We start from the raw sequence: 26,488 nt of genomic DNA, 5'->3' as shown, positions 1-26,488 counted from the left end.
TTAGATTGTAAAATTCTCCCCCTTACCATTTGTAAAAATTCATTAATCTGATGTGCACACCACTGACAAGACTTAGTGCCATTCTTAATTGTCCTTAATTAGGTAGTGATAAGCTGTCCCTGTGCACTGCTGTGGTCCTTTTGCTGTTAGGTGTGGGAGTTCCAGGAACTTGACTCGTTGACGGTGAATGGACTCCACAGAATTGACTGGGCTAGGTGTATGTTTCTTGTTACCGATGTTGGTTGACAGCAGGAGGGCCATGTGTCCGTTTTTATTCTTATTCGACCTTTTCATAGCAGTTTAATACCACTGATTGGCTTCCTGGACATTTCAGAGGATGGTTACAAATCTGAAGTCGCACGTAGGCCAGACTGGCTAAGGGTGTCAGATTTTCTTCCTTGGCCTGAATGAGTTTTCATAACAATTCTATGGGTTTGTTGTTACCATTTTGGATACAATTTTTGATTCAATGTTTATTTATTTGAGCTTCTAGATTATCAGGCCAGTAACATCATATATGACTCCAAGGCTTTTTCAATACCTTTAAAGGAGCTGTGGAAATCCAGGTTGGGCAGCATAGGATGCAGGGTCTGCATTAAATGTTAACTCATGTTTTCTCTCCACAGGTGCTGCCTCAACTGTTGAGCATTTCTGTTATTTCAGATTTCTAGCATCTGCAGTATTTCACTTTTGTGTATAACTGTGTGTTGCTTTTGTTGCTGAACAATTATACTAATGCACTTATTTTGCTTCCTGTTCCTCCCCCCCACCATTGCACTCCCACCAGGCAGCAAATTGAGGAATCATCCAAACCGATCCGTCTCTCCCTACAACTGGATAAGGCTGTCACAACAAATTATAAGCCTGTTGCAAACCATCAGTACAATGTAAGTCTGGTTTGTTTACTAACCACATTAAAACATGCGATCATCACCAAGAAAAATACATTTACCAAAATTCACAAGCTGAATGTTATTAGGAAAGGGATTATAAATAAATGATGTAGGCTTATAAGCAATCTGTGTGTGTATGTGGTCAAGAGTGTGGTGCTGGAAAAGCACAGCAGGTCAGGCAGCATCCGAGGAGCAGGAGAATCGACATTTCTGGCAAAAGCCCTTCATCAGGAATTCCTGAGGAAGGGCTTTTGCCCGAAACATCTATTTTCCTGCTCCTTGGATGCTGCCTGACCTGCTGTGCTTTTCCAGCATCTTACACTTGACTCTAATCTGCAGTCCTCACTTTCAGTCTGTGTTTACGTGTGTGTGTGTGTACGCACAGTTCATGTGAATGGGGCCTTACCAAAACATAACAACACTGTTATTTAGCTTACCCATGTATTAATGTTAATCCCTTTTCATTACGTTTTATTACATCACCATTTTAGCTAAATCGAAAGAAAGAGGATGTGGTAGCTAAACATGAATTATTTTACCATGTGGAATGTGGAGTGGATGTGGTCAGAATTGGATTGCCTTGTGGTCGGTGTTAGGAAAAGCTTAACAAGCAGGAATGGGAAAATCAAAACCAGGCAACATAGATTTGTTAGATGGTCCCAAAGTAGAATGTTATGCCAGTCTGTGATATATTGCTCTGTTGGAGCTTCTTGATGGAGAGAGAGGGTGTCCACGACATTTTCCCTTGCCCAACAAGCCAAGCTGAACCTTGCCCCTCCCCAGCCACAACCTGTCCCCTACCCTATGCCTGAACTCGTGGACGTTCTAATTTCTGTCCTGCCTGTTCATACTGTATCCAACCTCATCTTGCACAAGATTGCCAAGACCTGCTCCCTCGACCCCATTCCCACCCCCCACACACAGTCTCCCTCTTCAGGCTCTCATTACAAGTACATGGAGCTGGTTCTTTCTTCCCAGATACTGACCTCCATCTTTTCAAAGTGACCATTACTAGCCACCTCTGGAAAGCTATACAGCTGCGAACGGCCTTGTTTTTGCCAGCTTCCTCTCCACCTTCAGTCTTCCCTTTCTCTGTGTTGTCTTCCCAGAATCCACACCCATCTTTCCTGCGTCCTTATGTTTGAGTCAGGTTTTGGCCATCCCAGACTCCTCCAGCATCATCTCTGGAAATGTCCCATTAGCAGGACAGACCCACCAAAGGTGGCAGCACAGTGTATACAGTCAGCGAGGAGTGCCATGAAAATCATCAACGTTGATCCCAGACCCCATGAAATCTCATGGCAACCTATCGACTGATCATTTGGTATTTCTCCATATCAACCACCACTTGGAAGAAGGAATGAGGATGATATAGCCATTCAGAACACTCTGGGTGGAGGGTTTCACTGTCTATCACCAGCCATGGGTAAGTAGCACCCAGTGCTGGCCCAGTGCTAAAGGACAAAGCTATTAGACTGCAGCAGTGTGAGGAAACCAATAAAAGGGAAACAACTACTTGACCTCATCTGTACCAGTCCACCCTTTCCAGAAGCATCTGTCCATGGCAGTGTCAGCAGGAGAGATTACCTTACAGTTCTGATGGAAATGCAGTTGCATTATCACATTGAGGATACCATCATCATCATTGTGGGCTGTAACCAATTATATAAATGGAGTAGAATTTTTTAAAATTTTAGAAACTCAAAACTGGGCATCCATGAGTACCGTCTGGAGTAGCACCGCTGCCACACAGCACTGTGGGTCGAGATTCAATTCCAGCCTTGAGTGACCATCTGTGTGGAGTTTACACGTTCTCCCCCTGTCTGTATGGGTTTCCTCCCACAGTCCAGATTTTTTACACAGGGTGGTTTGCATGTGGAATGAACTTTCTGAAGAAGTGGTGGAGGCGGCCACAGTTCCAACATTTAAAAGACACTGAATAGGAACGGTTTGGAGGGCAAAGGTCCAAGCACAGGCAAGTGGGGCTAGTCTAGTTTGGGATTATGTTCAGTGAAAACTGAAGGGTCTGTTTCTGTGCTGTCTGACTCGATGGGCAAGTTAGGTGGATTGGCCGTACTAAATTGCTTCATAGTGTCCGTGGATGAGCAGGCTGGCTGGATTAGCCATGGGAGATATAGGGTTACAGGGATAGGATGAGATATGGATCTGAGAGGAATGCTCTTTGGAGGGTCGATGTTGACTCGATGGGCCAAATGGTCTCTACCTGCACTGTAGGATTTCTATGATCAGCAGCAGAATCATATTCTAATGCGAGCTAAGCTTACAGTCTTTGCATATCTTTCACAATATCATTATCATCAAGCCAAGACATCAACTTAGATTCAGTGAAAAACGCAGGAGGGTGTGCCAGAAGCAGCACAGACATCTCTAAAAATAAGGTGTCAACCTGGTGAGGTTACAACACCATAACATGCATGTAAAACAGCGTGCAATCGGAGAGCCAAGTAATTCCACAACCAAATACTGGGTCAGAGCTCTGCAGTATTGGCACATCCAGTTGTGAATGGTGGTGGAAAATTAACTAAACTAACTAACTTGAAGGAAGAGGCTCCACAAATATCCCCATCTCCAATGAGGAGGGAGACCTGCACATTAATGCAAAAGACTTTGCTGAGGAATTTGTAGCCACCTTCAGCCAGAACTGCCAAGTGGATGGTTGATCTGAATTTCCTCATTGGGACCCCAGCAGCACGGATGCCAATCTGCTCAGTTTACCAATGTCACAATGAGGCAGCGGATACTGCAAACGCTATGGGCTTGATGGCATTCCAGCAACAGTACCAAAGACTTCTGCAAAACATGCCATGCCCCATAGCCAAGCTATTTGAATACAGATACAACATTGGCAACTACCCAATAATGTGGAAGAGCAGGACAGAGATACCCGATGTGTTAACACATCCCATTAGTCTGGTTCTGCTCTTCTTGGAGAGAAGGAAGCTGTGTGGGGTCTGATTGAAGTATTCAAAATCAAAAAGATGTGGGTGAGATTAAGTAGGGAGAAATGTTTCCTCTTGTGAAAGGAATCAAGAATGAGAGGCACAGATTTCAAGTAATTTCTAAAAAAAATGTTAATAAGTGGTCTGAGTATAATCTCAACACGGTAAATGGTTAGGGTTTAGGGCAGCACAGTGGCTAAGTGGTTAGTACTGATGCCTCACAGCGTTCAATTCCATTCTCTGGCAGCTGTCTGTGTAGAGTTTGCACATTCTCCCGGTGTCAGGGTGGGTTTCCTCCGTGTGCGCTAGTTTCCTTCCATAATCCAAAGATGTACAGGTTAGATGGATTGGCCGTGCTAAATTGCCCATTGAGTCCAGGGATGTGCAGGCTAGGTGGATTACCATGGGAAATACAGGGTCACAGGGATGTGATGGGTCTGAGTAAGATGTCCTTCGGAGGGTCGGTGTGGGCTCGATGGGCTGAATGGCCCACTTCCACACTGACGAGATTCTATGGAATGCTAGCCGAAGAATGTGGCGGAGGCAGGTGCAATCAAGGCATTCAGAAGGTTATTAAATGGTTATTTGAAAATCAACCATGTGCAGTGTTATGAGGGCTAAGCAGGGTAATATTTTGAGGTAAGATGTTCACATTGTAAGCAGGCGTGAATACACTGGGTGAAGTAATCTGTTTCTGTGTTTTAGACCTTTGATTCTGAGGAACCCCCTTTCTTCCCTGATCCTGCCCACTCTCTATAAGGCACAAGTCCGGGGAATACTCTCCACCTGCCTGGATGGGCATGGCTCCAGTAACACTCCAAGCTTGACACCATCCATAACAAATAGCTGCCTTGATTGAAACCCCAATGGATGGCTTCAGTACTCACTCAATTCAGTAGTGATGTGCAGTTGCAGCAGGGTTTACAAACACAAGTTGCACGACAGTAGCTCATCAAACCTCCTTCGAATTGTTCTTTGTGTTCCATCGCAATGAGGAGAGCTCTTGCTATGGAGTTGTAGAATAAGGAATTTTAAAACTTTTTCTGGAACAAAATTACTCTGTTTACTGTCTAACTTGCTCCCTTTTTTTCTTATGCTGTCAGAAGCTAGCTTTGCTAGTTGAGCCAGCATTTATTGCTTATCCCGAACTGTCTTTGAAAAGATGGTGGTAAGCTGCTGCCTTGAACTACTGCAGTTCATTTGGTACAGATATACCCACAGCTGTGAGGGAGGGCATTCTGGGATTTTGATCCAACAGCATTGAAGGAACAGTGATACACTTCCTAGTCAGGATGGCATGTGACTTGAAGGGGAACTTGCAGGTGGTGGTGTTCCCCTCTGTTTGCTGCCTTTGCCCTTCTCGATGCTGATGGTTGTGGGATTGGGCGGTACTGTCTGAGAAGATGTGGTGAATATTTGGGGTGCATCTTATAGATAGTGACGGCAGTGTGTACTACGCGTTGGTGTGGATTTTTGCAGAATGGTGCCAATCAAGTGGATTGGAGGGTGTAGAATCCATATGGGTGGAGGTCAGAAGTAGCAACATGAAGAAGACCCTGATGGAAATAGTCTACAAGCCCCCAACAGTAGTTATGCTGTAGGACAGAGAATAAATAGGGAGGTCATGTGAAACATAAGACATGGGTGATCTTAATCATCTTGTAGATTCAGAAAATCAAATTTCAGAGTTCGTCATGAGGAAAAATTCATAGTGTATTTGGGTCAGTTTCCTAAAACAATATGTTGTGGGTCTAACCAAAGGTGAGGCAGTTCTGAATTTTGAATTAGAATTAGATTTCTTACAGTGTAGAAACAGGCCCTTCGGCCCAACAAGTCCACACCAACCCTCTGAAGAGTAACTCACCCAAACCCATTCCCCTAACTTATCATCCTGGATTTACCCCTGATTAATGCCCCTAGCCTACACGTCCCTGATCACTATAGGTGATTTAGCATGGCCAATCTACCTAACCTGCACATCTTTGGATTGTGGGAGGAAACCGGAGCACCCAGAGGAAACCCATACAGGCACCGGGAGAGTGTGCAAAATCCACGCAGACAGTCGCCTGAGGCTGGAATCGAACTCGGGTCCCTGACGCTGTGAGGCAGCGGTGCTAACCACTGAGCCACCATGTTGCCCCCGGTAATGTACAATAAGGCAGTTTTAATACATTATTCAGAGTAAAAGAACCATATTTGTGGTGCATATTGATACCAATGACATAGGCAGAAAGAGAGATGAGGTTGTGCAAAGGAAGTTAGGGAATTGAAAAGCAGGACTTGTAGGGTTGTAATCTTAGGATTACTTCTGGTACCATGTGTCAGTAAGGCTAGGAATAGGAAGATAGTACAGTTAAAAGGCTAAGGAGCTGTTGAGGGAGGGTGGGCTTCAGGTAGGTGGATCATCAGATGTCTTCCAGGGCAGATAGGACCTGTAAAGGAAAGAGATGTTGCATCTAAACTGAAAGGGCACTAACATCCTGGCAAGTAGGTCTGCTAGTGCCACTCGGGCGGATTTAAAGTTGTGTGGCAGGTGGAAGGGAACCAGGGCTGTCGGTCAGCTAGTAAAATGACTGAGGAGGAGGAGGAGTCTGAGATGAAGGCCAGTAAGACCAAGAGGAAGAACAGACCAGGAGAAGTTACCTACACAGCAGACTGGCGGTCTGAGGTGTGTTTGTTTTAATGCAAGGAGTATGATGGGTCAGCCAGATGTACTTTGAGCTTGGTATAATTCATGTAACTATGATGTTGTAGCTATTACAGAGATTTGGTTGAGAGAGGGACAAGACTGGCAGCTTAATGTTCTGGAATTTTGTTGTTTCCAGTAAGATGGCAAGTGATGTAAAAGAGCTTGTGGAATTGCATGACTGATTCGGGACAGCATCACAGCTGTACTGAGGGAGGACACCTAGGAGGGCTATCCAGCGAGACCATATAGGTAGAGCTCAGGAATAGGAAGGCTGCAGTCACTTTGGTGGGATTGTACAACAGGCTTTCCAAAAGCCAATGAGTGACAGAGGAACAGATATGAGGACTGATTATGGCAAAATGTGAAAACAGCAGGGTTGTTATGTTGGGTGATTTTAACCTCCCCTATATTGACTGGGACTTGCTGAGTGCCAGGGCTTGGATGGGAGAGAATTTGTTAGGTACATCCAGGATGGTTATTTGAAACAACTGGGAAGGGACCATACTAGACCTTATTTTGGGGAATGAGTCTAGCCACGGAATTGAAGTTTGTGGGGGAGTATTTTGGGAACAGTGACCATAATTCTGTATGCTTTAAATTATGTTTGGATAAGGATAAGACTTAGGAAATTTGGGGAAGGCTAACTACCATAATATTAGCCTGGAATTATGGAATGTAAACTCGCTCTTTGAGGGTAAATTCACATCTGGCATGTGGGAATCTTTTAAAGGCCAGTTGATTAGAGTTCAGGACCAGAATTTTCCTCTGAAAATGAAGGGTGAGGATGGTAAGTTGCGGGAACCTTGGATGATAAGAGAAATTGGGAACTCTGTCGAAAAGGGGCATATGTAAGATTTGGGAAACTGAAGACAGACAGAGCCCTCAACGAATACAAAGATAGCAGGAAAGAACTCAAACAAGGAATTAGGAGGGCTAAAAGGGACCGTGAACTCTTGTTTGGCAGACGGGATTAAGGAAAATCCCAAGGCATTTATACATATACAAGGAGGAAGAGGATGGCTTGGGAAAGGGTATGTCCATTCAAAGACAAAGGAGGGAATTTATCCATGGAGCCAGAGGAAGTCGGTGATTTACCGAGGAGTTTTGCATCAGTATTCACAAAGGAGAAGGACGTGCTGGGTGATGAGTCTTGGGAAAGGTATGTTGATTTTCTAGGGCATGTCAACATTAAAAAGGAGGTGGCATTGCCAGTCTTAAAAAACCAGAAAATAGACAAGTCTCCTGGACCTGGTGGGATCTATCCCAGAATGCTGAAGGAGGCAGATGTGGAAATTGCTGGGCCCTCGTAGAAAATCTTTGTATCCACTTTAGCCACAGGAAAGGTCCCAGAAGACTGGAGAATAGCCAACATTGTTCCCTGGTTTATAAAAAGACAACAGGGATAACCTGGGAAATTACAAGTTGGTAAGCCTTAAGTCAGTGCGAGGAAAACCTTAGGGGAAATTCCTTAGGGAAAGAATTTAATCACATTTGGAAAATTTTGCATTTACTAGGGACAAGCACCATAGCTTTGAGCAGGGAAGGTCGTGTCTCAAAACCTTGATGGAGATTTTTGAGGAATTGACAGAGATAATTGCTGAGAGCAGGGCGGTAGGTATTTTTTAACAAGGTACCTCCTGTCAGGCTGATGCAAAAGGTCAGGTTACGTGGGATCTGTGGTGAGGTACAGACCTAGCTTTGTAATAGGGGAGTAGCAGTATGGAAGGGGTTTTTCAGATTGCAGATCTGGGACCAGTGGTGTTCCTCGGGGATCAGTGCTGGGATCCATGTTGTTTGTAACAGATATAAATGATTTGGAGGAGAATGTAGTTAGCCTGATTAGTGGGTTTACGGATGACGCTAAGATTGGAGGGAGCTGCGGATAGTGAGGGGGATTGCCAGAGGCTACAGCATTATGTAGATAGTTATAGAAACTTGTGTGAAGAAGTGACAGATGGAGTTTAATCCAGGCAAATGTATTTTGGAGATCTAAAGCAGGAGGCAAGTATGCAGTAAAAGGCAGAACTCTTAGTAGTATCAACATACAGAGGGAATCTACGATGAAAGGTCAACAGTTCCCTGAAAGTGCCAACAAAAGTGGATAAGGTGGTCAAGAAGGCACATAGTATGCCTGCCTTCATTGGTTGGGGCATAGAGTATAAAAACTGGCAAGGCATGTTGCAGCTGAATAGAACTTTACTTCAGCCACGTTCAGAATATTGTGTTGTGGTTGCCATACTCGCAAGAAGGATATGGACGCTTTAGGAAAGCTACAGAGCAGCTTACCAGGATGTTGCCTGGTTTGGAGGGTACTAGCTTTAAGAAGATATTGGACAAACTTGGTTTGTTTTCACTTGAAGGATGAGGGACAATCTGATAGAAGTTTACAAAATTATGGGAGACATGGATAGTAGGAGTTGTCTTCCCAAGATGGAAGTGTCAGTCACTGGGGACAGAGGTTTAAGATAAAAGAGGGTAAGTTTAGACAAGATGTGAGAAGCAAGCTAAGTTTTACATAGAGTGGTAAGTGCTTGGATTGCACTGCCAGAGGAGGTAATGGAGGTGGATACAAAAGCAATGCTTAAAAGGCATCTGGACAGATTCATAAATTGACAGGGAATACAGGCATACAGGCTGCATAGAGGCAAAAGGTTTTTAGTTTAGGAAGGCATCATGTGACGGCGCAGTCTTGGGCTGAAATGCCTGATTCCTGTGCTGTACTGTTCTTTGTATCCTTCAGAGAACAGTGACCACAACATGGTAGAATTTAACACTCAGTTTGAGAGTGAGAAACTTAGATCGGAAACAACTGTGCTAAACCTATGTAAGGATATTTACAAAGAGATTAGGGCAGATCGAACTGATAAGGGAGTTCAGCAGAAAAGATAGTTGAACACACATTGAAGATAATTGTTCGTGACTCAAGAAAGATATCTCAGTGACTAAGGAGGATTTCAGCAAAGAAATAAACCATCCATGGTTAAACAAAAAGCTAAGGACCACATCAAGTCGAAAGAAATAGCATACAATGTGGCAAAGATTAGTGGGGAACCACAAATCAGGAAAGTTTTAAAAACTGACAAAAAGACAAGAGGAAGAAATAAATTTAAGCATAACTTAGCAAATAATATCAAAACAGACAATAAGATCTTCTTCAAACACTTTTAAATTAAAAAAAAGAGAAGCCAAAGTGAATACTGGTCCACTAGAGAATGCGGCTGGGAAGCCAGGAAATAGCAGAGATGCTGAACAAATCCTTTGCTTCAGTCTTGACTGTGGAACACCACAACACCAAGAGCAAAAATCAAGGAGCAAAAACAGAAAAGACCTAAATACTGGAAGTATTCGCAGAGGAAAAACTACCGGGGAAATAATAGGTCTAAAGATACAGAGATAGTGGACCCACTGGTAATAATTTTCCAAGAATCCTGAGACTCTGGAAGAAGTCCCAGTGGATTGAAAAACTGCCACTGCAGCACCTTAACTCAAAAGGGAAGATGAAAAACATAATTACAGACAGGCCAATTAGTTTAACAACAATCATAGGCAAAATGTTCCAGTCTGTTATAAAGGATATAATCCTAGAAAATTTAATAATACATAATATGAACAAGCAGAACTGACATAGCTTCATGAAGGAGAACTTATGCCTGACAAATTTATTACTGCTCTTTGAGGATGTAACAAGCAGGATAGATAGAGGGAAATCAGTAGATGTAATGCATTTGGATTTCCAAATGCCATTCAATGAGGTACTGCATGTAAGGCTACATAATAAGATAAGAGTCCATGGTGTTGTAGGGGGTGCATTAGCACAAAGAGAGAATTGACTAACTAGTAGAAGACAGAGTTGGGAGAAGGGAGATATTTTCAGGGTGGCAACTTGTAACTAGTGGAGTGCCTCAGGTGTCAACGCTGGGGCCACAATTATTTACAATAAAGATTAATTACTATTAGTGGATTATAAAAATAAATATACACTCTCCAAAGTTTTGGGTGACACAGAAATAGTTGGGACGTTGAATAGTGAGGACGGCACAAAGTCTACAGAGAGATACAGACGCATTAATTGAGTCGGCAAAACATGGAAGATGGAATATAATGTAGGAAAATGTGAGGTTATGCACATTGGCAGGAAGAATAGAGAAATCAAATATTATTTAAATAGAGAAAGACTGCAGAAAGATGCAGCACAGAGGGATTTGGGAATCCTTATCCATGAATCAAAAAAGCTACCATCCAAGTTCAGCAGATGATAGGGAAGGAAATGGAATATTGACCTTTATTTCAAAGGGAATGCAATATAACAATAGGGAAGGCTTGCTGAAACTATACAAGGCACTAATCAGACCACACCTAGTTTTGGTCCCCTCAACAACAGAAAGATATATTGGCATTAGAAATAGTCCAGAGAACGTTTTTTAGGTTGATCTGTGGTATGGAAGGATTTTCTTATGAGGGGATATTGAATAGATTGGCCTTCAATTCCTATTTGAGTTTAAAAGATTGAGAAGTGACCATATTGAAACCAAAGTGACCAAAATGTTTAGGGGACTCAAGAGAGTAGACGTTGAGAAACGTTTCCCCTTGTGGGAGAATCTAAAACCAGTTAGGATAGCGACAAAGAAATTTCTTCTCTCAGGAGGTAATGATTCTGTGGAATTATTTACCATGAAGAGCTGTCGAGACTGAGTCTATTTTTAATCAGTAAAGGAATCTAGAGTTCTGTGGATCGGGCAGGAAGTTGAGTTGTGGGTTTCATGACCTCACTGAATCATGGAGCAGACTCAGTACGCTGAATGGCAGACATCTGCTCTTATCTATTATGTTCTTACGAAGGTGGTTAGGCCAAGAACCTTGAGGTACCTGGAGTGAAGCCCATAAATTAAAATGACTGAGCTCCAACAACTACAAACATTTTAGCCCAAGGAGAGTTTTTCCCCTCATTCGCATTGATCTTCATTCTGAAAGTGAGTTGAAATGTGAACTCCATTTCTCTCTCTTCACAGATGCTGCCAGACTTAGTGAGTTTCTCCAGCATTCTGTGCCTGTACCACTGACTCTGGTTTTGCTTGGGCTTCTTGATGCCACACTCTGTTTGATGTGGCCTTGAGTTCAAGGGCAGTCACTCTCACCCTCACCACCTTGGGAGTTCTGCTCTTCTGTCCACGTTTCGACTAGTGAGTGCTGTAATGAGGTGAAGAGCAAAATGACTCTGGCGGAACCAAACCTCAGCATCAGTGAGCAGATTGTTGCTAAGCAAGTGCTGCTTGGTGGTTCTTATGGTACGCTTTTTTCGCCTTGTATCCCTCAAATACTTTTTGATTAATAAAAATCTGCTAACGTCAGAATTAACAATTAAGCCAGCAAATATTGCCAATTGTCAAAGAAAGCTCCAAGCCCCCCTCCTACCCTTCATGTATTGAAATGTTTCCTGATTTTACTCCTGAAGGATCTGGCTTTAAAAGGAAGTGGATGGAGACCACCTCTCGAGGGGCTCGTCAGGGCCACGTACTCACCAGCCCACCCTCCCCTCCCAGCACCCTCCCCTCCCAGCACCTTCCCCTGCCACCACAAGAATTGCAAAACCTGCACACACACACACACACACACCTCTGTCCAAGGCCCCAAAAGAGCCTTCCACATCCCTCAAAGTTACAGCTGCACTTTCACCCATGTCTGTTACTGTATTCATTGCTCCCGATGCGGTCTCCTCTATATTGGGGAGACAGGACACCTACTCGCAGAGCGCTTGAGAGAACATCTCCGGGACACCCGTACAAATCAACCCCACTGCCCCATGGCTGAACACTTGACCTCCCTCTCCCATTCTGCCCAGGACATGCAGGTCCTGGGCCTCCTCCATCACCACTCCCTTACCACCTGACACCTGGAGGAAGAGTACCTCATCTTCCGCCTCAGGACCCTCCAGCCCATGGCATCAATGTGGATTTCATCAGTTTCCCCATTTTCTCTTCCCCCATCTTATCCCAGATCCAACCTTCCAGCTCAGCACTGCTTTCATGACCTGTCCCATCTGTCCATCCTCCTTCCCACCTATCTGCTCCACCCTCCCCTCTGACCTATCGCACACTCAGCTACTTTACCCCAGCCTTACTCCCCTCCTACTTATCTCCACCTCTGAGGCTCCCAGCCTCATTCCTGATGAAGGACTTATGCCTGAAACATCGATTCTCCTGCTCCTTGGATGCTGCCTGACCTGCTGTGCTTTTCCAGCACCACACTCTCGACAGGAAAAGCAGAGACCAGTTATAAATAAAACAATGTCAGTAAAACGCCCAGGTTAGGGGTGGATAAACTGAACACTTTGACAATATCCTGCTAACCCGAGAAAGCCAGCATGGATTTGTAATATAGAAATTATATTCCTGCTGAAGAGCTGACTAAAGTAGTGACAGGAGAGTATTTATATGAACTTCTGGAAAGCATTTGATAAAGTGTGTCATGTCTTCCTGTAACCTTTTTGTTTTCTCTGAAGATCATTCGTCTGTAATTCTCTTCCCAGGAAAACAGTTAAGGCTTTCCTGTCGAATTGATTCAAGCCAGAGTTGGATGTTTTGGCCAGGCAAGGGAGTTCTGGGCTATTAGAGGCAGACAGGAAAAAGGAGTTCAGATCACTCTCGTATCAGCTACGAGCTTATTGACTGACAGATTAAGTCTTGTGTTTCTAAAAGCTTTTAAGCTAAATTGTAAGCAAATTATTGACCTGCTTAGGAAGTTGACTGAGTAATGCTGTGTAGGGATATGGCAAAGTCTTTGATTTGCAGGGCGAGGCCGTCAGTGCCCCATGAGGATGTCTGGAGTGATCTCATCACCGCTTCTGTTCAACACATTCCTTGCCCTCACTTCCTTTAGTGGACTCCTTTAAGTTTACCTCTTAACAATATTTTGATCATCTACTGTAATATCTGACATGACGGGTGGGACTTTGTTATGTAAGTGCTACATAAATACAAGTTCTTTTGGAGGCTCGGCGATTCAATGTTTTTTGATGATGATCACCATCTCTCCAATATTTTTGGGTGAAGGATCCCTTTTTCAAATGGACTAGTTATCACGAACTGTCCCAAACTAAATGACAATATTTTAACACTCCTGATGTGATGTGTTGTTGTGAAAAGAGTGCCCAGGTTAGCGCTCATAAAGAAACAGGTACTGTACTTATTTACAAGTGACAGTGATATGGTGTGTGTGTGTGAATGTTCATGCTGTATCTTTTTGCCTTTGTCTACGTGCAGGTCAATTAGTGTGTAAACCCTGAGAGTGGGGTAGGATGCTTCCTGGGCCTACTCTAGTTGCTGTGTTCCTACATGCCCTAAGTCCTAGACATTCCAAGGAGCCATTATTCTCTTCAACAGCTTATTTTGCTTATGATAATTTTGATGAGTCTCCAGGAGACATCTGCATGTGTAAGGCACGGTCCCCATGTCTCTGAGCCATAAAGTTATGAACACAAACATCAAGGTTAACATTTCAGAGTGTTAGTGAGTGAGCACTGTTGGCGGTGCCGTGCTTTCAGTTGATACATTAATCATGTGTGCCCCTCAGTTGGATGTGAAAGGTCCCTGTGCACTATTTTGAAGAACACCAGTGTGTGCTGTCAATACCAACAGATTATCTGCTCATCACATTGCCTGTGGAAGCTTGCTTTGCTGCTATGTTTCCCACATACAACGGTGACTTCTTTTCAAAATTACTTCATTGGCTGTGAAACATTTTGCTACCTCTTAGAAAAGGTGCTATGTAAATGTCTTTGTTTTTGATATTGATCTCTTCCTCTGCATTAAATACTGATGCAAAGTCATTATTTAGCATGCCCAATACTTTTATTCCCATTTGCAAAAACATCATTATAAGCCTTTTGTAGACCCACACTACTCATGCCTGTACTTTTTTTTTGTCCTAATGTTATTGTAAATCTTTTAATGTTGATTTACAATATTCATATTCCCTTTTTGTAGCTCTTACTGTCTTGAAATCCTTTGTTGTTCTTGGCACCTTTTACATTTTCCAAAATCTGTTATCATTGTATTCCTTTTATTTTAATTTTGTTGTCTCTTAACTCCTCAGTTGTCCTTGGGTTATGTTTTCTTTTTATTGGCTGTTTAGGTGCATAAACCTGTTGTGTATAACTGGTTCTTTTTTGGACTACAACTCACATATTAACTGTCATTGTACTTTTTGAAAGATTTTCTAGGTTTACTATGGACCTCCTCTAGCATACTCTGCTGAAGGCTGTCTTTCTTAAATCTGGAATCATAGCAACTGCTTTGCATTTCTTCCTTATACTGTTGAATGCGATCTTTTCACAATCGCGCTCGAATAAATGTTCATGTGATATTTGGCTGTTAAATAAATCAATCTTGCCATGCATTCCCAAATCTGGTTAGGTAGATTGGCAATGCTAAAATTGTCAATTGTCCATGGATGTGCAGGTTAGGTGGATTACATGGGAAATGCAGGGTCACAGATTTCGGGTAGGGTGAGTATTCTTTGGAGGGTTGGTGTAGACTCCTTGGGCCGAATGGCCATCTTCCATGTTGTAGGGATTCTGAAATGATTCTAAGGCGGCCAGCCCCTTTGTCAGCACTGGAACATTTTGCTGCAGAAACCTAGAGACGCACCAAGGAATTTCATTATCCTTCTGACATGTGTGGCTTTGCCTATCCCAACCTACAAATAAAACTCCCCAGGTATGTGGTTCTGCCTCTGCTACATGCTTGATTAAACTTCGCCTTTATACAGTCCACTGTTTCACTGATACCAGGAAACTTGTACAGATCTCCTGCTACAGTTTGTCATTTTTGTGTGATTTAGTTCGACCCACAAAATTGCCACTGCGTGCTAACCGCCGAGATTTACTCTTGTTACAAAAGTAATTTCATCCTTTGTCACTGAGGCAGTTCTTTTTGACCTACCCTCTCCTGTGGACCTTTATAACCTTAAGGCCTTAGCACATTATCTTCCCAGACCTGACCATCTCTTGGACATGATTGAGCACAGTTATTACCCTCCAAGTTGAATGTGTGTGTGCTATTCGTTCAAATTATTCTGCGTTTTTGAATTTTAAAAAAGTTTATTTGAGTCCTAAAGCTGTCATCCACTCTAATGTTTTATCTCTCATTTCTGATTTATTTACGTTTATTTAATAAGAGCATAAGTGGGAATGGAGGGTTAGAGATATAAAAAGAGCCTGGAAAGACTGGGATTTTTCTTTCACTGGAGTGTAGGAGGTCGAGGGGTGACCTTGGAGATCTTTATGAAATCATAAGGGGCACGGATAAGGTGATTAGCAGAGGTCTTTTCCCTCGGGTGGGGGAGTTCAAAACAAGGGGGAGTTCAAAACAAGGGGAAGTGTTTTTATGGTGAAAGGAGAAAGTTTTAACAAGGATATGAGGAGCAATTCTTTTTACACAGAGTGTGGTTTGTGTGTGGAATGAACTGCCAGAGGAAGTGCTGACTTAGTCTTTCAAAGACATTTGGATAAGTTCATGAATTGGAAATGTTCGGAGAGATATCGGCCAAGCGCAGGCAGGTGGGACTAGTTCAGTTTGGGTCAGCGTGGACTGGTTGGGCCGAAGGTTCTGTTTCTGTGCTGGATGACTCCGTAAGAAATGAGAACAGGTGTGGGTTGTTCAGCTGCTTGGCTCTGCTCTGCCATTCAAAAGGATTTTACCTGATTTGACATTCCCCATATCCACATTTCCGTACTGATCTACCTTAGTCTTAGTATCATGTCACACATTTAGTTCTTGTTCCACTGGTTATTTGACTACAGGACTCTGGGAGCAAATAGGATTGAGAAACTGGCGTGGTGCAGCAGGAATGATAGTTGTGGACGCTGACAGAGGTCATCTGGACCACAAGCGTTGGTAATAGACACTAAATCAAGAATGCCGACTTTCCATAGAAATCACGTGACAGTCAAGCACATTGGATTCAGTCGGTTCTTCACTTTGTTTCGCCTTTCATATCCTAACAAAATTGAATACCCCAAATAATCCTGTCAAATTCGGGGAAAAAGAAGGCTAATGTCTGGCCTCTTCCCACGGTGCTTCCTGACACAGCCGTCTTGATCTTAGACAGTCTCTGTGCTTGGCTTCAGCCAGATAAGTCAGCGAGTCAGCTGTCCAGCAGACAGTAAGATCCCGCTGCGGCATGTAGCCTCACTTGGCCTAGTTAAGGGGAGGTACCCTCCCCCTCACTACTGATCGCTAGCCTGTCAGCAGGGCTGCTGATGAACCTATCTCTGTGGATATTGAGTGAGGACAAGCTTTGGCTGAGCTGCTGCACATCCATCTTACAGGCAGGGGTCACACCTGAACAGCAGCAATAGACAGTAGTTCTTTAATCAGTTGAAATAAAAAAAAACAGGGAAAGGAGGTTTAAAGAAATAAATCTGTTGAAATCGGACAAGCTCGGATTCTGCTAACAGTTACCTTCCCAGCAACTGCCTCCTTGGTCTGTTCATTTGCTGCAGTGCAGACAGCAGGCTGCCTTCTTCCAGAGACAGCTCAGGAGCTGCACATTGGAGGGTTCTCTGTGGAGCCATTGCAGAGTGACCTTGGTAGAGACCGTGTCATGGTCATCACTTGTGGGAACATTGGAGAATGAGCAAATCTTGAAGGGGTGGGGGTGGGGGGACACAAGAAAGAATAAGAATATATCCTTGTGTTAGTAACACTGGGCAGCTCCCTGTCCTTGTCTCATTCATTGTTGTGTTGTAAGAGTGAAATGAAGTGACCTTTGCTAGTTTCCCTGAAAAGGTTTCTGCTGTGTTCGGAGATGTGATGGTTTAGTGGTTTCAACACTAGATGGTTAATCCAGAGATCCGGGTCATATTCTGGGGACCTGGGTTCAAATCCCACCAGATGGTGGAATTTGAATTCAATAAAAATCTGGAATTGAGTCTAATGATGAATGTTAATCTATTGTTAGTTGTTGGAAAAACCCATCCGGTTCACTAATATCCTTTTAGGGAAGGAACCTTCCCTGGTTTGGCCTGTGTAACTCCAGACCTACAGCCATGTTGCTGACTCTTAACTGCCCGATGGACATTAAATCTGGCTCAGCCAGTGACATCCTCATCCCATGAAAGAATAAGCAAAAACAGTTTGAGCACTCATTTTCTAATATTGTGCTTTCCGTTAGATTGAATACGAGAGGAAGAAGAAGGAAGATGGGAAACGTGCCCGTGCTGATAGGCAGCAAGTACTGGATATGTTGTTTTCAGCCTTTGAGAAGCACCAGTACTACAACATCAAGGACCTGGTGGACATTACTAAGCAGCCAGTTGTAAGTAAAAGGGAATGATGTGCAGCTCAAAGTCCACCAGTGCCATCTGGTGGATTTGAAGTGTTTGACAATTTGAAGCTTCTTCAATAGCAGCCTCAATTTGAGGCACATGGACATTTTTGTTTGGGATGCTTGTTGCTGAATGGTCTTGCATTAATATATCCTTAAGCAGCATGAAGCTTCACAATGAGTTGTAGCTATCAGATGAAATAGTGAATTTGCTTTTGCACCTCCACAATTCACTTATCACCTCTCCTGCCTGAGTTAACAGCACATAAAACTCATATGACAGCACAATAAACTTATCCTTAACTTGTATAAATTTCCCCAACAGTTTGTGACAAGAAATAATAGTTTAATTTGGAAGCAGTAAGCAAGTACAGCGAAGATAAATTGAACTGAAATTCTCACTCAAGATCATTTACTGTTGTGGCACTGTGGTAGTGTCCCTACCTCAGGATCAGAAAGTCTGGGTCCAAGTCGCACCTGCCAGTGAGGTGTTTCATAACCTGTCAGAATAGGTTAATTTTTTTTTTAAAAACCTTTTGATCTTGCTTTCTAAACCTTTCCAATTCATCTCCGCACTATCGAGGTTGTACATTTGAAACAGTGTGCAGCAACTTCACCAATAGGGACCAAAGATTAGTTGAATCGACCTGTTTGGAAATGCTGTGTTGTGCATCCAGGGCAGGAGGAACTTTAATCTGGCCCTCCTGGTTCAGAGGTAGAATCATTACTATTGCACCACCCATTTGGAAGTAAAGATTTTCCATTAACTATGTGTGCCACATGTTTCCAATTCAGGATTAAAGTTCGGGAGCTGCTAACTGAATTGGGACTCAGTGACTGTACTGTAGAAAATTCTTGTGCCACTGGTGGCTATGGTCAGTACAGCAGGAATCTAGCAAAGAAAATGGTGACAGCTTGTGTTTATACATAGAACACTAAAAGAGGTCATTTAGCTTATTGAATCATTGCCGGCTCTTTTGAAGAGTGATCCAGTTCATGCCGCAGTTTTTCCCCAAGTTTCTAGTATTTCCCCATACCATCCTAAATTACCACTCAGAAGTGTGTATAAAAACCAGCAGTTCATTCAAGGAAAGAAAAGGTGAGAGGGATGACAAGATTGGTCATAGAGGAGGGTCTTGAATGTAGGGCAGTTTAGGGAGGGAATTCCAGAAATTCAGACCTAGGCTGTTTGAAGTATAGTTGGCATAAAGTGGTCAGATGCATTAGAAAGTGGAGTCAGTGGGGCAGAACATTCCGAGTCAGTGCAGAGCAATAGGAGAAGAAAGAGATGAGTTTGTGGAAGGTTTAAACATAGGCAGGATAATTCTACGTTTGAGCAAGTTGGAGGATGGGAGCTAATGTCTGTACAGGATGGATATTACCCATGGTGTGGGATAGCACATAACTTGATCCGAGTGGGGGAAATCTAATGGAATGTTTGATTTTATGAATTCCTGTCTGGTAAGCACATAAGGACTGTACTTAGTTATTCTTTCAGCTATGTTGCCTCAGAGATGAATATTGAGCAACAATATAGAAAAGATTTTGGCTGTACTGCGTGCACTGCAACCAAAGCCTCTTAATCCAAAAGCACTTCATTCAATTCCCATGTTGCTGTGTAATTCCCATTAATTCAGTGTTGCTTGCACTAAATGTTTTGATTCAGAATGATCAGAAGTAGACTGTAATTCTGTATAATTGTTGTATGCATTTATTTTCTAATGAATGCCGGTGTTTGTAGCTGTGAGTCATGGCCTAACTTTGAAAGTGTTCCTGAATTCGTCTGTTACAACATCTCATTTACACTTGAAAATGTAATGTTTGTTTGGCTGTGTGTGTGTGTAGTGTTTGTAAGGGTCTGCCCTTAACGATATATTGTGTCAGACGGAGTTGTTCTTCATGGCTGTCCAGTGGAACATGAATCACAGCTCAGAAGGTAGTTCTTCACCCCATCATGTTTTGGTAGCCCTTACATTGGAGCTATTTGTTCAAACGCATCACTGCTGTTTCCCTTTTTGCTTTATTAATATTAAAAGCAAAATACTGCGGAGGCTGAATATCTGAGGAAAACAATGCTGGGGAAACTCAGCAGGTCTGGCAGCATCTGTAGTGAGAGAAACATTCAAGGTTTGTGTAAAGATTTGTGGCTTGGGTTGCAGTTGTTGTGGGTATGTTTGCCAAGCTGGGAATGTGGATTTGCAGATGTTTCATACCCCTTCTAAGTGACATCCTCAGGGCTGTGGAGCCTCCTGTGAAGCGTTGCTATACAGTGTTGGTTGGAATGTATTTGGTTTTGCTCCCCTTGTTTCAGGTGGCCGGTTCCAGTTAGCATTTCGAGTCCAATTTGACTCTTGAGTTTCTTGTCAACCACTCATTCAATTCTTCTTTCCTAGTCTGACTAAATAGCTACTTTTCTATTTTCTATTTTCAGAGCCTCCTTCAAGTCCCTGTTTAACCTGTGATGAAAATAATCCCAGTTGGTTGTACTTTTCCTCAGCTCTGATTCGCCTCTTATAATGACATAGATGGCCTTATCCTCCATGTTTCTTTCAATAGAGCTTAGCGAGTTTGGAGGTTGGGGGAGGGGGGACATTTTAGGAGGAAACTATGTTCCATTATCTTTGGTCTTTTGTGAAACCTCATTCCAAAATCATGTGGAAGTTCTACCTTCATCCCAATTCTCTATAATGCCCTCCCTAGAACCTCCCCCCCACTTATCCCAAAATCCCAAAACAATGTTTGAGAAGAAGGATACCACTTTGACTGGGACAACACACATCCTGGGACAGGTGAAACAAAGACAAGTCTTTGGGGCATGGCTTTCTAACCAGAACTCCATCAATAAACACATCGATTTAGATCCCATCTACCTTCCCTTGAAAAAGAACCGGAAATGACATCACCCACCTTAAGAAACCAAGACCTATAAACAGAGAGGTGGGACATATCACCAGCGCTTCACCAGAGACTCTCACCGATGATGTTACCTAATATGGTGTTAAAATGTCTGAAAACAAACCTTCAAACTCCGCGAGCTCACCTACATACTTATTCTTCTCAAACCTAATCCTTGCAGCAAGCATTTGGCAACCCCTCCCAAAGGAAGGCACCTAAGAGCAGGAATGTGCCATTCACACTGTCAGGCCTCCTCCAGCTCGGGATCATGGCTGATTGTACATTTGAATGCCTTTTTTCGCCACACTATCCCTTATCCCTATACACCATTGGTATTTATAATCAGTTAACCTCTATTTTAAATATACTCAATAACTGAGCTTCCACAGCCAACGAAGGAATAGAATTCCAAAGTTTCTCAACCCTTTGACTAAAATAAAATTCTCCTCATCTCAGTCTGAAGTGTCTTTCTCGTTATTTTGGAATTGTGTCCACTGGTTTTAGATTCCCCAACCCTGGGGGGAGCATCTATCCCTGTAAGTATTTTTTAAGTCTCAATGTGTTCATCTCGGAATCTTTGAAACTTTGGAGAGTGCAGGCCTAGATTGGCCAATCTCCCTGTAGGACAGTCCCACTATCTTGGGGGCAAACCTTTATCGCACTCCCTGTGACTTTGGGATCGAAACTGCACACAGTACTCTACAGATATGGTCTAACCAAGATTCTACCCAATTGAAGCAAGATGTAGCTTCTTTTGTATTCAAATCCTCTTTCAATAAAAGCCAACATACCCATAGCCTTCCCACGCTGTTCTACCCGTGCACTGATATCCCCGCTGAAATCTCCACGCCGATCTGCCCATGTACTGATATCCGCGCTGAAATCTCCACGCCGTTCTGCCCATGTACTGATATCCGCGCTGAAATCTCCACGCCGTTCTGCCCATGTACTGATATCCACGCTGAAATCTCCACGCTGTTCTGCCCATGCACTGATATCCACGCTGAAATCTCCACATCGTTCTGCCCATGTGCTGATATCCGCGCTGAAATCTCCACGCCGTTCTGCCCACGCACTGATATCCGCGCTGAAATCTCCACGCCGTTCTGCCCACGCACTGATATCCGCGCTGAAATCTACACGCCGTTCTGCCCACGCACTGATATCCCCGCTGAAATCTCCACGCTGTTCTGCCCGTGCACTGATATCCGCGCTGAAATCTCCACGCCATTCTGCCCACGCACTGATATCCCCGCTGAAATCTCCACGCCGTTCTGCCCCCATACTGATATCCGCGCTGAAATCTCCACGCCGTTCTGCCCCCATACTGATATCCGCGCTGAAATCTCCACGCTGTTCTGCCCACGCACTGATATCCCCGCTGAAATCTCCACGCCGTTCTGCCCACGTACTGATATCCCCGCTGAAATCTCTACGCCGTTCTGCCCACGTACTGATATCCCCGCTGAAATCTCTACGCCGTTCTGCCCATGCACTGATATCCGCGCTGAAATCTCCACGCCGTTCTGCCCCCATACTGATATCCGCGCTGAAATCTCCACGCTGTTCTGCCCACGCACTGATATCCCCGCTGAAATCTCTACGCCGTTCTGCCCATGCACTGATATCCGCGCTGAAATCTCCACATCGTTCTGCCCATGCTCTGATATCCGCGCTGAAATTTCCACGCCGTTCTGCCCCCATACTCATATCCGCGCTGAAATCTCCACGCCGTTCTGCCCACACACTGATATCCCCGCTGAAATCTCCATGCGGTTCTGCCCACGTACTGATATCCCCGCTGAAATCTCTACGCCGTTCTGCCCACGCGCTGATATCCCCGCTGAAATCTCCTCGCGGTTCTGCCCACGTACTGATATCCACGCAGAAATCTCCTCGCGGTTCTGCCCACGTACTGATATCCGCGCAGAAATCTCCACGCCGTTCTGCCCACTTACTGATATCCCCACTGAAATCTCTACGCCGTTCTGCCCACGTACTGATATCCCCGCTGAAATCTCCACGCCGTTCTGCCCACGTACTGATATCCCCGCTGAAATCTCCACGCCTTCTGCCCACGTGCTGATATCCGCGCTGAAATTTCCACGCCGTTCTGCCCCCATACTCATATCCGCGCTGAAATCTCCACGCCGTTCTGCCCACACACTGATATCCCCGCTGAAATCTCCATGCGGTTCTGCCCACGTACTGATATCCCCGCTGAAATCTCTACGCCGTTCTGCCCACGCGCTGATATCCCCGCTGAAATCTCCACGCCGTTCTGCCCACGTACTGATATCCCCGCTGAAATCTCCTCGCGGTTCTGCCCATGTGCTGATATCCCCGCTGAAATCTCCACGCCGTTCTGCCCACGTACTGATATCCCCGCTGAAATCTCCACGCCTTCTGCCCACGTGCTGATATCCCCGCTGAAATCTCCACGCCGTTCTGCCCACGTACTGATATCCCCGCTGAAATCTCCACGCCTTCTACCCACGTGCTGATATCCGCGCTGAAATTTCCACGCCGTTCTGCCCACTTACTGATATCCCCACTGAAATCTCCACGCTGTTCTGCCCACGTACTGATATCCCCGCTGAAATCTCTATGCCGTTCTGCCCATGCACTGATATCCGCGCTGAAATCTCCACATCGTTCTGCCCATGTGCTGATATCTGCGCTGAAATCTCCACGCTGTTCTGCCCATATGCTGATATCCCCGCTGAAATCTCCACGCCGTTCTGCCCGCATACTGATATCCCCGCTGAAATCTCCACGCTGTTATGCCCATATGCTGATATCCCCGCTGAAATCTCCACGCCGTTCTGCCCACGTACTGATATCCGCGCTGAAATCTCCACGCCGTTCTGCCCACGTACTGATATCCGCGCTGAAATCTCTACGCCGTTCTGCCCACGTACTGATATCCCCGCTGAAATCTCTATGCCGTTCTGCCCATGCACTGATATCCGCGCTGAAATCTCCACATCGTTCTGCCCATGTGCTGATATCTGCGCTGAAATCTCCACGCTGTTCTGCCCATATGCTGATATCCCCGCTGAAATCTCCACGCCGTTCTGCCCGCATACTGATATCCCCGCTGAAATCTCCACGCTGTTATGCCCATATGCTGATATCCCCGCTGAAATCTCCACGCCGTTCTGCCCACGTACTGATATCCGCGCTGAAATCTCCACGCCGTTCTGCCCACGCACTGATATCCCCGCTGAAATCTCCACGCGGTTCTGCCCACGTACTGATATCTGCGCTGAAATCTCCACGCTGTTCTGCCCATGTGCTGATATCCCCGCTGAAATCTCCACGCCGTTCTGCCCACATACTGATATCCCCGTTGAAATCTCTACGCCGTTCTGCCCATGTGCTGATATCCACGCTGAAATCTCCACGCTGTTCTGCCCACGTGCTGATATCCGCGCTGAAATCTCCACGCCGTTCTGCCCACGTACTGATATCCCCGCTGAAATCTCCACGCCGTTCTGCCCATGTGCTGATATCCCCGCTGAAATCTCCACGCCGTTCTGCCCACATACTGATATCCCCGTTGAAATCTCTACGCCGTTCTGCCCATGTGCTGATATCCACGCTGAAATCTCCACGCTGTTCTGCCCACATGCTGATATCCGCGCTGAAATCTCCACGCCGTTCTGCCCACGTACTGATATCCCCGCTGAAATCTCCACGCCGTTCTGCCCACGTACTGATATCCCCGCTGAAATCTCCACGCCGTTCTGCCCATGTGCTGATATCCCCGCTGAAATCTCCACGCTGTTCTGCCCATGTGCTGATATCCCCGCTGAAATCTCCACGCCGTTCTGCCCACGTACTGATATCCCCGCTGAAATCTCCACGCCTTCTGCCCACGTGCTGATATCCCCGCTGAAATCTCCACGCTGTTCTGCCCATGTGCTGATATCCCCGCTGAAATCTCCACGCTGTTCTGCCCACATACTGATATCCCCGCTGAAATCTCCACGCCTTCTGCCCATGTGCTGATATCCCCGCTGAAATCTCCACGCTGTTCTGCCCATGTGCTGATATCCCCGCTGAAATCTCCACGCTGTTCTGCCCACGTACTGATATCCACGCTAAAATCTCCACGCCGTTCTGCCCGTGCACTGATATCCCCGCTTCACTGATTCCTTGACCAGGACAGTTAGGGGGTCTCTGTACATATAACTTGCTAAGTTAAGAAAAACTTTGCACATCATTCTTTCTGCCAAAGTGGATCACCACGTTTTCTGAATTATATTTCCCACCTACCAAATCTGCTGCAAGTACTTTCGGGGCCTAGCTTTGTGTCATCTGCAACTATAAAAGATTCGATTCGCTCCTTGTGTCCAAACCGTTGAGGGTCCAATAGCCAACAACCGTCCACGTGAGAAAAACCTGTTCTTCCCTAATGTTTTCTGCCTGTTAGCCAATCCTTAATCCCAATGCCAGCATGTGACCTCCTATTCCATGTCCATTCATTTTGCCAACCTTCTGAACATTGAAGAACACTAATTCACCAACTCCTTTGTCAATCCCATTAGTAATATCCTTAAAATAATCCCAACAGGTTCATCAAATACAATTTCCCATTCAGCAATCCAAGCTGACTGTGTCTATTTGGATCGCTTATTCTCCCAAGTATCCATTTATCCCATCCTTTACAATAGATTCTAGCATTTGCGCTACTACTGATAAAAGGCTGATGGGTCTGCACTTCCCCATTTCTTTCACCCTCACATCTTAAATATTGGCTTAATATTTGTAACCTTCTGCTTTTGTGGTCTCTTTCAACATTCTGCAACATCGAATATCAGGTCCCAGGGGACATTCATTTCTCCAAGGAAGCCTTTTTACTAATGCTAACTTGCTTCAATTCCTCATTCTCTACTCCCTTTCAGCCTCTCTTTCTGGGAGATTTCTCGTACCTTTCTCAGTGAAGAAAGACAAAGTAATCACATAGCTGAGCTTACCTTTAGAAAGATGGTGGAGAGCTGCCTTCTTGAACTGCTGCTGTCCTTTGAGGCATAGGTACCTCCACAGTGCTTTCAGAGAAGCGAGTTCTGAGGTTTGACTCAGATTTGAAAGTGAGATATTTCCAAATCAGGATCATGATTGGGTTTGGAGGGAAATTCAAAGGTAGTGGCGTTCCCATGTATCTGCTGCCCTTGTCCTTTTTGATGGTAAAGGTTGCAGTTTTCGACAAAGGCGCCTCGGTATGTTATGACCGTGTACACGATACACAACCTTGGCTACCCAATATAATTGTTTTCTGATTTCCTCCCGTACCCACAGACCTATCTAAAGGAAATTTTGAGAGAAATTGGTATCTACAATGTGAAAGGCACTCACAAGAATACCTGGGAGTTAAAGCCAGAGTATCGACACTATCAAAATGAAGACAAAAGCGAATAGTACATCAGAGCCTTGCTGAGCAAGTTGGCTGCTGCAGAGATTCCAAACAAGTCAAACGTTCTAAGGTATAGACTTGGCTATCAGTCACTAAGAACTGAGCAAGACAGTAGAGCTTTGTTTATCCTTTCTCAAAAGCCAGAATGTTTTTTGTGGCATCCTATTTTGAAAGTGAAAATGTCCGTAAGTAATTTGTTTTTATTTGGAACAAGGAAATGCTTTGTATCTTTCAAGTATTTTGACATGGAAAGATGAATTCAGGAGGAGCATATTTGTACTGTTAATAAAGTATTGTATTGAAACAA

The 26,488-nt window shown here is 44.5% G+C and overlaps 1 protein-coding gene across 1 annotated transcript in view; it reads left to right on the top strand.

Annotated features, from left to right (window-relative positions):
• gtf2f2a (general transcription factor IIF, polypeptide 2a) overlaps positions 1-26,488 on the top strand; it is a 117,870-nt gene extending 91,382 nt beyond the window's left edge. The window contains exons 7-9 of the mRNA XM_087993056.1: positions 788-887; positions 17,715-17,858; positions 26,067-26,488. Coding sequence (XP_087849182.1) covers positions 788-887; positions 17,715-17,858; positions 26,067-26,186 — 364 coding nt within the window. The 3' untranslated portion in view covers positions 26,187-26,488. The remainder of the gene's footprint in view (positions 1-787; positions 888-17,714; positions 17,859-26,066) is intronic.

The sequence above is a fragment of the Chiloscyllium plagiosum genome, unplaced genomic scaffold (assembly GCF_037043375.1).
Source record: "Chiloscyllium plagiosum isolate Xiang-an unplaced genomic scaffold, Cpla_swu_hap1 HiC_scaffold_12, whole genome shotgun sequence".
Lineage (NCBI taxonomy): Eukaryota > Metazoa > Chordata > Chondrichthyes > Orectolobiformes > Hemiscylliidae > Chiloscyllium > Chiloscyllium plagiosum.
The sequence above is the reverse complement of the archived record's forward strand: the minus strand, read 5'-3'. Positions and strand labels throughout refer to the sequence as shown.